The sequence below is a fragment of the Podarcis melisellensis genome (genome assembly GCF_964234715.1).
Source record: "Podarcis melisellensis genome assembly, chromosome: 1".
Classification (NCBI taxonomy): Eukaryota; Metazoa; Chordata; class Lepidosauria; order Squamata; family Lacertidae; genus Podarcis; species Podarcis melisellensis.
In genome coordinates, this window is record NC_138528.1 from 71,049,974 (window position 1) to 71,065,206 (window position 15,233).

The 15,233-nt window shown below is 39.2% G+C and overlaps 1 protein-coding gene across 1 annotated transcript in view; it reads right to left on the reverse strand.

Annotated features, from left to right (window-relative positions):
• Positions 1-15,233, reverse strand: part of ABCC8 (ATP binding cassette subfamily C member 8) — a 58,946-nt gene that overhangs the window by 21,746 nt on the left and 21,967 nt on the right. The window contains exons 11-22 of the mRNA XM_081926185.1: positions 14,420-14,460; positions 12,989-13,134; positions 12,158-12,263; positions 11,454-11,564; positions 9,667-9,742; positions 8,611-8,716; positions 6,682-6,714; positions 5,335-5,370; positions 3,438-3,536; positions 2,189-2,273; positions 768-848; positions 197-334 (exon numbers count right to left, since the gene is read on the reverse strand). Of these exons, the coding sequence (XP_081782311.1) occupies positions 197-334; positions 768-848; positions 2,189-2,273; positions 3,438-3,536; positions 5,335-5,370; positions 6,682-6,714; positions 8,611-8,716; positions 9,667-9,742; positions 11,454-11,564; positions 12,158-12,263; positions 12,989-13,134; positions 14,420-14,460 (1,058 nt within the window). The remainder of the gene's footprint in view (positions 1-196; positions 335-767; positions 849-2,188; positions 2,274-3,437; positions 3,537-5,334; positions 5,371-6,681; positions 6,715-8,610; positions 8,717-9,666; positions 9,743-11,453; positions 11,565-12,157; positions 12,264-12,988; positions 13,135-14,419; positions 14,461-15,233) is intronic.

Genomic DNA, 15,233 nt, shown 5'->3' on the forward strand with positions numbered 1-15,233 from the left:
ATAAATATTTAACCAGGGCTGTAAAGATGTTAGGACAACACACAAGCAGATGGATAATTAAATACCCATTTCATTGAAGTCAGTTTTGTTTAAGAGTGCTTATATTTTGTTGAACCAGGCATGCAAACATATACAAGCAGGTTGTGAATATTAGCAAATCACTTTTTTCTTCTATATTCAAAGAAAGCTTCATCACCCAATCAGCATGGGGCAGATATTGTAGTTTGTGGGTAACCAGAACAACAGTCCTCTTGTCATTTCTTAGCATATTCAGGATTCCTTCTTGCATGAGGTGGTCACTCAAGTGAATATCCAGTGCAGAAAAAGGATCATCCTAACCAAGACAAAATATATACTTAGATATTTCCTCAGTAATGGTGCACTGTTACTTTTGCAGGAGAAGTAGCTTTTGTTTTGTCATATTTTTTATGACCTTCCAGGAAAGGTGGAACCTTCCATATGACTCCTACTATATGAATGAAAACAGAACTTTCTAGATGTGCAATAAAATAATGTAAAATAAATTCACAGGAATTCCTTTTTTTCAAAATTGTTCATAGCTTCTGAGCAAAACGATGCTAAAACCTAGCCCCTCATCCATTATGGAATACTTCTAATGGTCTCATTTCCATGGTGTCATATCACTGTATCTTGAATATTAATTAATATAATATTATCATTGGGCAGGTGGATGGCTATTTGTGGGCAGTACAACAGAATTTTGCAAGCCTCAGTTTAGAGAGTGGATTTAGTTATGGTCAACTTACCAGGAATACAACATTTGTGTGTTGGTAGAGAGCTCTTGCCACACTGATCCGCTGGCGTTGACCTCCAGAAAGATTAATGCCCTGGAATAAAAGACAAAACAATTCAGTTTGAAAAGCTATATAATCAGTTCTGAAGCATCATTGCTCAAATTTTGCTTTAATAAATCTTCATATGGGAGTTTATCAAGTGACATTGAAAAAGATAGTCAGAAATACCAAATGCTGTTAAACAAGGCAGGCAGTACTGTATCTTTATTTGCATTCTTCAAAATATTTACCCTATTGTTAACAATTTACAAATCACTTTTAAAATACAAGTGTTTCATCAATGACTTTCACTAAGGCTCCTGAAGTCAATATGAGGAACTATGTCTGCAACAGTTTAGGGAACTTGTGGCTGTCCAGATGTTGCTGAACTCCCATAATTCTTGACCATGCTGGCTGGGGTTGATGGGAGCTGGAGTCAAACAATATATTGGTCACAAGTGCCCCACCCCTAGTCTGTGATATAAAGACTTGACTAAGACACTCATAGAAGGGGTGGGAATTCTATTGCACTCCATATATTGCATGGGCACAGCTCCCATTATCCCTGACAATTGGTCATGCTAGATGGAGGTTCACAGGTTTCCCATCCCATGAAATATGGATCTGTCTCATGTGTGAAAATCCAACACTTTATCCCATTGGATTTTGACAATGTTATCTCTGAAAACATACACTGCTACAAGATGAAACCTTGTTTGTGCAGCTCATTTGCAATGCTTTATATTCTTCCTGTCTTATCCTTGGTGTTTCTAAGACTTTCCCCCCCAAATATTGTATGCTGCACCTTAGCTACTCTTAGTTTTCTTGTGTTCTGTGTCAGCTTCCCTTACTGACTATGCTTCTATCTCATCCTTCAACTAGATGCCTGGATCTCATGTAGGAGATCCAGCAAACCAATAACATCTGCTTTGTCTTTGATTATCAGAACACCCAAAAAGTTTTACCCCAATTCAACTTTGTCCCCAACTGAAATCCTGTTACTTTCTCATATAAAAGCAGCAGCTACCATTTATTTCTATACATAGCCTGTCATATTAAGGAACATCTTGCTAATTCCTACTTAAATTGCAATGTTGAAAAATATCATTCACTAATACATGCTAGATTACTAAAATTCTTATTTTATTCAGCAAATATACACCTCAAATACAATATTTCAGTGAGATCAGGAGTGGTGACTGCAGATTGGAAAACCTCCCACTTTGTTAGATGAAACTTTAACATTGTTTCAGACATGTAAAGCTTTCAAACCAATAATATCAATTTGCTTTATAAATTGGTTTTGTCAAGTAACAGTTAGAATTTCAAGAACACATGACAAGTTTGGGTGCTTAATTCAAAAACAAACAAACATATTGCATATGGTCACTCACCCTTTCTCCAACTTGTGTTTGGTCTCCATGAGGAAGTATGTCAATATCAGGCTGAAGAGAGCAAGCATCAATTACTGCTTTGTACCTGTGGAAACAGAACTGGTAATTGTCAATTCACCTAGAGACTGCCTCACAAGCACATTTTACCTGCTTTTAAGAGCAATATTAATCAGCTGGAGAAGTCACACGCTGGAAAATGGATGTTTGCTAAGCACTAATTGTTCTAATGGGAACTCTGTTCCAGGCAAATAAATGCCATTTTAGCTAATAATGCACTATACTACATGTAGTCCAAAGGTTAGAAATAAATGAAGCATCCCCTGGTTCTGTTGCTGGGATCAATCTTCTGGGGAGATGGAGGGCTTATCCACACATCCTCTTGCCCCACTGCTTTTCCTCAGGGAAAATGGCTCTTCAGCACTCAATAGGAGCAAATGGCAATCGGGTTTTCTGTGGATTATTGTTTCTTCTGATGAAGAGCTAAAGAGTGGGCTTTTCCTGGGAAAGAAGTGGGGTAAGGGGGAAACTATGTGGACTTGTGCTTTCTAGGCAAGTGGAAGTGTGGATACATCTACAACATACATCTACAATGCAACCCTTTCCTTCTGATTCATGTGGGTACAAATCATGCTGCCAGACACAACCTTCAACATACAGCAAGGGACTATGAGACTTTGAGTAGGAAGCTGAAGGGCCTTGGAGCACAGGTGTTTCTCCTTCCTGTTGAACACTGTGGCCCAGAAGGAAAATACTGAAAATAAACCACTGGCTGCACAGGTGATGTAGTCAGGAAAAGTTTGTTTCTTGGACAATGGTCTCTGCTTTCTTGAGGAAAGACTTCTGGCAAGAGATGGATTGCACCTCACATACTGCTGGCAAACTGTCTCCCCACACAATTGGACCATGCCATTTGGAAAGCAGCTTCACATATTGAATCACTTTTGTGACACATCTGCCATGTGGAAATGTTTTTCACTTGCTTCCTTGTGGATGATGTAATGCTTAGACTGGTGCTCAGACAAGAAGGTGCAGTCAATACTGAACTTTTAAGGAAGGATCACTGCTCAATATGATTGAATGTTTTAAATCATTACAGTTCAAAGACCGTCACCTCTGTCATAACAATTCCACATTTGTACTATGTAACCAGGAAAGGAGTACTGTCAACAGCAATAAAAAACATTCACTATAAGGGTGGTAAGATAGACTTACTATTATTTGCATTTACAAGGCATTTAAGTACACTAACCTTTGTGTATTAAAAGGGCTTTCAAAAGTGATATTTTCTTCTACAGTAGCATTTAGCAACCATGGTTTCTGGGAAGCATATGCCACCGATTCTCTTTTCCTGGAAACAAACAAACAAAAAACCACAGAAGGACTTTGTTTTATTTTACTGAAACAGCCATGGAAATTATTCTTCATTAATGTAGCCTTCAATGTCTTATTTTAAATATCAATTAATATTCCATCTCTATCCTAAAAAAAGGTATATTTTCACAAGAGATGTGTCCCTGGTAAAATGTTATTGTGCTTAAGGTTACAGTCAGATTAGTCTGTAATAGCTTTAATTTCTGATTTTTGTATTACAAAAGGCATCTTTTTTGGGGGTAGCAAAAGCTGTTGTAAGTGGCTCTAGATTAATATTACATTGCCCTATAATTATGAAGGATACCCTAGTCAAAAAGGTTTTACCTAACTCATCCTTGAGTCCCCAGCTGTTGTTGGACTACAACTCCCATCATCCCTAACTAGCAGGACCAGTGGTCAGAGAAAGGCTGACCCAACTGAAAGGACTTTATTGGATCATGGTTTTTCAGCAATTTTTTTCTGTTACAGAAAGAGCTCTGAGTTGTTTTCAGAGAGGAAACTTGTATCCATCACCATACTATGTAAGCCGAGTGCACATGCATTCGGCAGTGCAGTGGGCAACAGATGTCGGGGAGTGAGGATGCTCCTGAAGAGGTCTAACAAGTGGCCAGATAATATTTTGGCCACCAAAGCAGCAGAAGACTCCTGTGGTGGCAGCTGGGCCTAGAAAAGAGGCCAATGTTTTTTGAGCTGGGTTAGGGGTTGGGGTTTTACTCCCCCTGGGGAGCCTCACTGTGGTGGGAAAATGGCTCTTACTAGTGCCTTGCATAGGAGCCAACCCCTAGGGGCTGAGATCCTTCCCCCCAATAAAATATTTGAGCCCCCCCCCCCCGTTGATTGGCATTGCCATTTAAATGGTGTGTGCACACTGTGTCTTGTGACAGATTATAAGGGGTGGGGCTTTCCTGCTCCACCACAAATAATTTATTCAAGATTTGCACCCCTGGTGCATGGAAAAAAGAGCTGAAATCTGAACAGCACTTTTAAGGGATCCTGCACATGCTACAACAACTTTCTGGGGCCAGTAGCTTTGCCTAGATGCCAGAGCCCGTATTACTTGATAAGTCCAGGGGGACATACAGTTAGATAGCCTGATGTCATGGCTTATACCACATGTTGTACTACATGGGTTGCCAGATGCCCTGGTGATTCTTCTAGACAAGGACGGCCTGGTTAGCAGAAGGGCATAGATCTCATTTTCACAGCAACCACTGAACCTGAGGCCCTGCATGGGGGACATCCTAAAACGCACTGGCAAGTTGGGCTTGGAGCTCATAGGTGCCTACCGTACCCAGAAGAAACAATGTTCACACACAGTGTCTCACCTGGGGGCCAGGTAATTCAGCCCCTTAGCATTACGTTCAGTAATGTGGATCTCTACAGGCCTGATGGCACGCACTTATCACTGATGGGCAATGAGGGTTGGCTGCTGGACATCTTCCGGGGGCCTATGTGATTGGTTGCAGATGTGAGAGGTGTGGTGGTGAACAAGCAAGGTGGGGCTGACTCAGGTGGTGCAAAAGGCATTGGACTAGATTGTTAGTCTAGACAAAGGGCATGGGATGGAGCCCTACCCCCTTCCTAGCTCAAAGAAACAGCATACCCCTGTAAAAGGGTCCAGGAGGAAGTATTCTATCTAAATGCCCGGGGGGGGGGCAAAAGGCTGTAGAACTCCCCAAATGGCACCCTGGAAGGATCACCACAACTGAATGTGGATCATAGGGTGATGCATAACCTAGGATTGACCCTGAAGGAATAATTAACTAGTACAGTACCTGGTTTCAGTGTCAACAGCTGTTTCTCTTTCTGGGCTGCAGGAAAAGGTACAGTATATCGTAAAATGGAAGTATTAATGCACTTTTGCAAATACTTTATATATGCCTGAGTTCTAAAATCAAGAGAAGTAAATAAGTGACATATACATTGACAAATTATATATAGATGCAGTCATAGGAAAAAGAAAGTACACTCTCTTTGAATTCTGTAGTTTTACATATCAAGACATAGTAACAATAATCTGTTCCTTAGCAGGTCTTAAATTTAGGTAAATACAACCTCAGGTGAACAACACCACACAACTTATTACACCGTGTCATGCATATATATATACATTTTCATATCCTATTCTGTTATGACTGTGATTTGACTCCTCCCACTCTACTCAGTCTTCTGGCAATCATTTGGATAATAGTTCACTTTGTTGTACAGCTACTTTTATGTTGGTTGATAAGGGGGGGGGGAGGATCTGAATCTAATTCACACTTTTAAAACCTCTCTTCAGAAAGCAGCTCATAGAATCAAGAAGTAATTGTGATAGAGGGCTTGGTACTATATATACATAGATGGTTTTCTTTCTTTTTCTTTTTCTCCTCTTCTTTCTTCCTGCCTTGTTTTTTTTAATTGTATCTTTTGTTGAAAACTCGCAATAAATTTTAGTATATGTTACATTCTGAAGCTTCCATGTTATGCACACTGCTTTGGAATTAATCTCCATGTTAAGCATGTTTCACATGTGACTTTTTTGTATTTTAGTTTATAGGTTTGGGGGAAATCTGATCCACATCAGTGTACAATACTATGTATGAAGATACTGAAACTGTCTATTTTGCTGAGCAAAAGTATCTAGATATCATCTCATAACTAGGAAAAGCTAGGGAAGAAAACTAATAGACATGACGAAAATCCCAGGAACTGGGAAATAAGTAATTATCTATTTCCATCTCTGCAGGAGGTGGTACACGAACACTCTTCAGAAAAGCAGCATGAAGCAGATGAGCTACATCAAAGCAAAGTGTGTACCTTTTGGTATCTTGCCTTTTAGGCTAGAAGACTAAGGAGTGTTATAATTAAAATAAATAAATAAGAAAAAACTATGCCAACACATGTTCACCTGCCTAGCTGATTCTTTCATTCCATTTGGTTATATAAAATGGGATGTGTAAATAAAAAAAAAAAAAGAAATGTCAAGAGAGCAAGAAAAATTAAGTAAAAGCTGAAATGTTTAATAAAGAATCATTTCAGAAAGTTAATACTGTAAAGCCAAATTGTACAGTACTTTGTTTCTTTGCAACACAATAGATTTTGGATAGCATGATGAGCAAGAATCATGTGTATTACTATACCTGACATCTTCCGCTGTCTCGCTGTCAGCAATGCTGCATCATCAGTAAAAGAAAAAGAATATTGTTCATACAGGTACTTTTGAACCATTTGCTCACAGGAGGATTAACAATGACATTCTACTTTGCATGTACACTGCAAAGTATTTTTCATAGAGTTGCTTCAAATTGAGGTCAACAGCATCTTACTTCAGGCACTTTACAATATTTTAGCAGTCAACCTGATGCAATATGATCAACCAGTGCTAGACTCCAGTCACATGGCTTGATTTGCCACCATCTTGAATGTTTGGTGGTTATGGGAAGCTTATATTTAGTACTTTCAAAATGTTCATGTGAGCTGCAGTGGAATAATACTTGCATTAAAGACTTAAAGGTGTACATGAAGGAACCCTCATGAATCCCAAAAGTTTACGTTGTTGAGTTATGCCAATTCTTGGTGGGCTTGATATATAGTGTGATGCAGCAAACTGAGAATGCAAATGCTATGCTGAGAGTAGGATTTGTCTAAAAGTTATTAGTGCGGGATCCAACCAATGGAAATCATATGGAGAAATTAGGTTGCTAATACCTACATTTAAGTATGCCAGAACAGCATACTGCATATTGAAATTATGATTCCATGGTGAAGAATGATGTAGGTACCATTTTTTTTAATAGGACCACAAAGAACCCATACAGGTAAGTCATCCCCCTAATGCCCACTGTTACAGGATTTCTCTTTTGTAAATTTATTTCAACCAATGTTGAGAAGCATGCTTTTCCATTTTGTAACTCCTCCTCCTCAGAGAGTAATTGCTTAATAGCATTTAATAAATAGGATTTGCATATAAATATGATCAATAATGTAGTTTTACTCCATTAGTGAGAGCAATGGCGACTGGCTGCACTTCAACCAAAGGCAGAACTGGATGCCTGCCTCTCTGAAATTTGCAGCTTGCCTTTTGACCACTAGGTGGAACAACCAACCCACTCTGCTGATTTTTACTGAAAATGGGGGAAAAGCTAACAAAAAGCCATTGGGATGTATAAATTATATAAATTACACTTGCTGATTTGGGAAGGACATACACAGGTATTAGAAAGATGCTACCATTGTATGCCTTAGTAATAGCCATATCTACACAGTGGATAGGAACAAATTATAACAGCAGTATGTTTCATGCATACATACACTGTCAAAATCTATATAATAAAATTTATATTTATTGCAAACTGTCATCAAAAGGAACATCATAAGGATATATGATTTGGTCACTGGAATGGAGATATAGCTGAGAAAACAAACTGCAACATGAACTGCTGGATTCCATAGTGTGTTTTCTTTCAAATTAACTGAATGTTTTAACAAAAGTACTGACAAAGAGAATATTAATTGTGAGGCAATTATTAATAGACCCACACTGATTTCTTGATGTAAGATAGTGTTGATTCTGCATAGAACATACCAGCACAGGCATAGTAAATATAATTTCAAACCAACAGTTCTGCTTTCTTTATATGTAGTTTCTGTATATGGCAATTCCCCAGGCACTTAAAGCGGTATTCTTGTGTTTTGGCTGAAATCAGTAGGGTTTACTTACAAATATATATGTTTAGAATTAGGGGCTGTTTGCAGTTGCATATACATGGAAGAGGTAAGTAAGGAAAACCGATGTTCTTAACCAGGCATAGGCAAACTCGGCCCTCCAGATGTTTTGGGACTACAACTCCCATCATCCCTAGCTAACAGGACCAATGGTCAGGAATGATGGGAGTTCTGGTCCCAAAACTTTTGGAGGGCTGCGTTTGCCTATGCCTGTTCTTAACCACAATATAAAATATACAGTATAAACATAGTTTACATTCACATGCACCAATAACATAGCTTTGAAGTTAAGTCTGTATCCCTTGCATAAACTACACAGTAACTTAAAGTATGAATAAAATTACCTGTTCCAGATTACATTCCCAGATACCTTCTGCATCTCCCCAAGTATCCCTAGCAAGAGGGATGACTTACCACAGCCCACCTGTCCCACAATCATTGTTAATTGACCTGCAGTAACAAAAAAGAATTTTATTTGAAGTTTAAATTTACTACAGATAGTGAGCCCTGATCCAGAAACAGTTGCACTCAACAAGCAAACATTCAGTAGTACATTCACACAGGTGCACTAGGTGATATTGCAAAGGTGGGTGTGGAAAGGCATAACCCCCCCCCCCCACTGTGGAGTACTGATACAAATATGAATGCACATTGGTATGCGATTCCTGCACAGGAGCATATTTCTGCCTGCAGATCTCCCTTGCTGGATCAGAGTTATTGAAAAAAAGAAAAAAGTTTGGTATAATAAAAAGAAGAGTGGCAGATGAAATTAATGGACTATGCAGAATTGGCGAAACTGACAGGAAAAACCTGGAACCAGCAGGACCAGGTTTTCCAGAAAGACTGGAGTAAATTTATGGTATACATTGGTACCTCGGGTTACATACGCTTCAGGTTACAGACTCCGCTAACCCAGAAATATTGCTTCAGGTTAAGAACTTTGCTTCAGGATGAGAACAGAAATTGTGCTCCGGCGGCACGGCAGCAGCAGGAGGCCCCATTAGCTAAAGTGGTGCTTCAGGTTAAGAACAGTTTCAGGTTAAAAATGGACCACTGAGAGGAATTAAGTGCTTAACCCGAGGTACCACTGTATTTGAAAGACAACTGTAAACAATTAACATCGCTAGTAGGATTATAGGAAGCTTTGTAAGGATAAATTTATTACTTATTGTAGTTAAGTAAGGAAATATATAAGGATAAGATTTAACAGGAATAAGAAATACAGGAAAATGCAATGCATAGAGATTAAGTTTGAAAACCATTAATCAGGGAGGAAGGAAGTCACAGGCTCATGGAGCCAAATGTTTTATTTTTGGGGAAAGGTTGTGATAATGTTATGCAAAGAAAATATATGTAAAAACCAATAAAAATTGTTGGGGGAAAAATATAGTAAGTAGTACCTTGAGGGATTCGAATATCAATGCTGGACAATGTTGGAGAGCCTTCAGGTGTCCAAGTGAAAAATCCATTTGTGACCTATGGCAACAATAGCAAAAAAGATAAATAATCCATGCCGTTGCAAAATCTTACTCAGACATTTTCTTTAAAAATTATTTCTGGTTTTCCAATAAGACAGTTTAGCCCCACCCCACTTTGATCTAATATCTTGCTTACCCTTTTTTGACCAATTTGAATTTCTATGCTTTCATCTGAGTATTATTTTAAGAGATTCTGTGGTATGTGGGATATATTAAAATGGGCATTCTTGTTTGGCTAGTTTGAGAATTGTTAAGTTATGTATTTTTATTATATTCAAAATATATATTTTTGACCACTTTTCTGGGCAAATGTGCATCAAAGATGGCTTGCAGTCCAAAATAGATGTAAAGAAACAATAATTGGAAATTTTAAACCTTAAAACTACAACTTGGTAACACCCCATATACATTCAACCAGATCATCTCCAAGCTAATGATATCTTTTTGTTCTTTACTGTGCAAACCACAAACCAACTATTCTGGTACAACTCCTTCCCCTGTGCCAGAGAAACATGGTGTCCTTGTTCATCAGACCCTAATTAAACTCCAAACTTTCATAGGAGACAGAAAACTGAGATTACTTCAGTTGGGCATAGTAACTGCAACAGTTCCCAGCCAGGAGTCTCTCTGGTCTCAATAACCAGATACTGACAACTACATGGAGATAGATATACTTGTATGTTGCATCAGCACAGTATTGTTTGGGCATCAAATGCAAACTGCCTTACCTTTTTTTTTTTTTAAATGAAAAATCTTAATTTACCTCTTGTGGCTTATACAAAGCAAACACAAAACTCCACAATTCTTCCTTTTGAGTTTTATAATGTCCTTCAGAGCTGGTCACAGAGCCTGTTTACTCAGAAGTACAGTAAGTTTCAGTGGCACTCGCCACTGTTGAGGATAAAAACTCTAATGTGCACATGAAGATATTTCCCATTCTTCTGAGTAAACATGCACAGGTTTAAAAAAATGCTCAACTTAATCAGAACATATAGCTTAATTAAATATAAACCACACAACTAAAATAGTCATAAACTTATACACAATAACTCAGTTTCAATTTGGGTAAAGCTTTCTGAGGAGAACTGCTCTCACAAGTTGCTAGGAGAAGGAATTCCTGAGCTACAGAAAAACCACTTGTGCCCTTGTCATTCATATATAATGCAAAGAAGGCATTGTTAAGGGAGCACAATAGGACATAGGAGTGACGGTTAGTAAGTGAGGAATCATACAGTTGGAGGAGGAGATGCTTCTAAAAAAAGGGTCTGCATGAAAACACTACCCTCTGGACTAGAAGCCTTTCACTAGCTTTTGATGTGTGAAGACAATGTCAATAGAAATGCAGACTGCGTACTAGCTCAGAGACACTATTATCCACTCTCACACAATATTTTCCAGTGTCAAGCTCTAGCATCAAAAGCAGATTCTAGTTTGAGACCTGACACAAATTATACTCAAAAACATCTTGAAAGCTGGGCTAAATTAGAACGTTTCAAGAAGATCCATTTCACAAACTGATGACCATGCTACCAAACTATTTTTATTTCTATCTTTAAGAGGCAGATAAATACCACAATCTTTCAATGAGAACTTACTCCTCAGCAGTTATGTTTTGTTTTGCTTTCTAAATGCAAATGTGGGTTTTCCAGGCTCTAGAACTCTGAGCTTATTAGTAACAACATTATTAGAAAGAGTGACCTTATTACCACCTTTACACAATAATCATCTGCTTCTGTGGTGCTAACAGGTCTTCTTAAAGGAGAGCTGTAATTGTTCCAGTCCTCTCTGGCAGGTCTCTTACGGTTAACAACTTTGAGGGGCTGTGCAAGATCAGGAAGACAGAAATACATGGTGAGTGGTGACAGGACTGTGTAAGGACCTTAAGCAAGAATGGACAATGACTTGGTTTTCTGGTGCAATCATTAATAATAACTGGGGAGGGACTGAGGGGAAAAGATACACCGAACCCCTCCTAGAAATGGTTGGTAAGAAGCAGAGGAGACAGGTTTGTGTGTCAATCAGCATTGTGCAACTGTGCAGTGACTGCCTGGCTAGCTGACCCTACAGACAGCAACCATTGCCTACACTAGGCCCTGGAAGCCAATAACAAATTGTACCTTTTCATTGGACTGGTTGGGTCACCTTCAGCCTCTACTGCTACCTCTTAACCATTTCTGGTATGGATGGGCTTTCTCCTCCCCTCTTGATTATGACAGCCAGTTTCCCCTCACCACTCTATCCACTGCTGGCCTTAAACAAAAATAGTCATGGTATAGTCCTTAGCTAGCTTTAAGATTTTGCCAACGTAGCTATTAATTAATTACAAGGGAACTGACAAAGTTATTGGGGTGGTTCACAAGGATTAAAGAACGGGAGGCAAATATTTGGCACGCAATCCAATATTAGCACTTACAACTGCCTGGTATTTGCTGTGGTTGTCCTTGCATCTTGGCTCTGCACATTTGTCATGTTCCTCCCCTATTTCTTCACTTGAGAGAAATTCACTTAACTTTTGAACACTACGAAAAGAGGGAAAAGGTAGTTAAATTGAGGAATACATATACACTGTGCCAGTTACAGTAGCAGTGTGCATTTCAGAATTCCCATGGTACAGCGGAACCTTGGTTCTCCAACGGCTTAGTTGATGAACAAATCAGCTCCCGAACGGTGAAAACCCAGAAGTAAGTGTTTTCAAAAGCCGAATGTCCAATGCGGCTGTTGTTTCCGGGGCGCCTGCGCCAATTGGAAGCCTCACCTTGGTTTTTTGAATGTTTCAAGAGTCGAACGGACTTCTGGAATGGATTAAGTTCAAGAACCAAGGTTCTACTGTATAGATATTATTCTCAGAAGAAATCCTATAACTGTGCACAAAGCTGTCATAAAACTGTAATGTTTTACTCCAGTGGCTCCAGTACAATTGGTGGGCTCAAGGTCTAATGCCTTAATCATCATCATCATCATTATCATCATGTGGTGATACTATTTTTGTCAAAGGTGTCCTCACATTCATTCCCCTCCCTGCACCTGAAAGCATATAATTTCATATAACTTATTGCATGAGCTGGGAATGCAAGAACATAGTGGCTATAGTGGCTGCATATGGGGTGGGGAAACTTACTATGGGATAGCCTTGAAAATCAGTGAGTCTAATTAGAGTACAAAAGCATTGGACGGATACCACAAGCTCTTAAACACTGCAGTAAGAAGCTTCATATGTAAGACAAAGGCACTCCAGAAACCCTACCTTACAAGAGCTTTGACTGTGGATCTAACCACACTGGAGAGCAGGAACAGTGGTGTGACAAGGATGTGAAAGAGGGAGAGTGAAGCAAAGGCCACCGAAGGAGAAAAGTCAGCATTTTCAAACAGGTGGGCATGGACCACAAATGTCTTTAAAAGAAAAGACAGCAAAATAAATTATTTCAGCCACCTCTTATATTAAAGGTACAAATGCAGTGAAAATATTTAGCTGCACTTCAAAAGCCCTAATGATCAGGAGGAGACATTATGCAACTAAGCACTGCAAAATCTGTCAGGCAGACTTAATATACATTTAACTATCAGCTATAAATACAACAATTATATACGAGCTTTCCCCATTATAAAAGCAAATAAAGAAGAAAAGAATGCATATTGAAGAAATAGAATTATGTCCATCTGAAAGTCCAGAGCAGCATAAAGTTACTCTCAAAGATGCATCTTGGAGCAGAACTAAGGCAAGAGTAATATCGAAGGATGTTTGTGGTTGCCCTAGTACAATCTATGCATGGTAACAAAAGTCTCCAGTTGGATTCCCTTACTGGATTGGCTCCTGCATGGACCAAAATGGTGCCATCTAAACGAAAGTGTCAGTGGGAGTGGCCTGAATCCATTTCTTAGGTTCTGTATGGCCTGTGTGTTGTAGAATAGAATCAGTTACAGGGGAGACAACACATCTTGTATGGAGATTACTTTCTAGAGCAGGCACCCCCAACCTGCAGCCCTCCAGATGTTTTGGCCTACAGCTCCCATGATCCCCAGCTCACAGGGCCAGTGGTCAGGGATGATGGGAATTGTAGTCCAAAACATCTGGAGGGCCGAAGGTTGGGGATGCCTGTTCTAGAGCTTTTGAAATAATGTGGTAACTGGTCTGTGTGTACTTAGCCATCATCACTCTGTCAGCTTACATGATAAGAGGACAGAACTTAAATATAGAAGCACAGGAGGATGCTGAGAGAACAGTGATACATGCTGCAAAATGTATCATTGGAGTGATGTACATATTCAAGATCCAAACAGGCCACTGAAGATCTAAACAGCAGTAAGATCTAAATATCAGTAAAGTGATATTACAGACATTCAAGAAAAATCTATTCATACGTAAAATAAGATAAAGTACACACACACAGAGTTCCCAAATAACAAATTGGTCTCCATTGTGATTTAACTCTCCATGCTTTCTGTAATTCTGCATACACATGATTGAACATCATTTTGTGTCACATCTATTTCAGTTTTCAAATGCATCTGTTGAAGGACAAGATAGCAGTACATAAAGTTAATATTTTATTAGTAGAGTGTAATTTAAAATGAACTAGAGAAGGAATAACGCATTTGTAACCAACAGAGGGCTTTGTAGCTACACTCTTCTCTAAATGTTAAAATATATCTACATTTTTAACAGTAAAATACTTACTATAAGAACAGCTGCGATAGGTATTGCTGCATTCATGAAAACTGCAAGTAAAACAAATACATTTTACTGATTCTTTCAATGTACGTAGGCTTCATACAACTCTACATGCACCTCACAGTTCTATAACAGTTCTTTCTGGTTTTCTTTTTCTTTTTATCTGCCTAGGTTTCATTCTGTCTTGTTTGGATGATGCCCTTTTAGTTAGGATATACTGGAACTGTCATTATAGTATAGTATTTTGTGTTAGTGGGGGATCTCCCAGATCCCTGGGTGCCAGGTTCCCTCCTCCTAGATTCTTGGATGCTGGGGTTTAATCAGAGCTGAAAAGCTGAGCTTGTTTTTCTGTCAGACAGAGGGACAAAGGGAGATGATGGCCCTGTCATTAAGCCATCTACAAGACAAAAGACCCTGCAGGTAAACAAGGGGGAGGTTGCCAGGGCAATGTGGGTGTGATGCCACACAGAAAAAGTTGTCCCTTTACGCCAGGCATCTCCAAAGTCCGTTTCGGGGGCCTAATCCGGTCCACTGGTCAACTTAATCCGGGGTAAATTGTTTTTAAAAAGCTCAGCAACTTCAATCCTAAAAAAGGCTCAACAACTTTGGTTGGTCCTCACGTATGTTCACTTCACCATCAAATCTGGCCTTCTTTACACAGATGGGTTTTTTTTGGCAAGGTGTTATGAGAGCAAGAAGGAGGAAATAGGGAGGAGGCTGGGGGCCATAACTTTGGATCCAAGCTCACTGAAGCTATGAGAGAAGCAATGAGGGACACTCCTGGGATGTAGTGCTCTGCACCTCCTCCACTGAAGGCTCC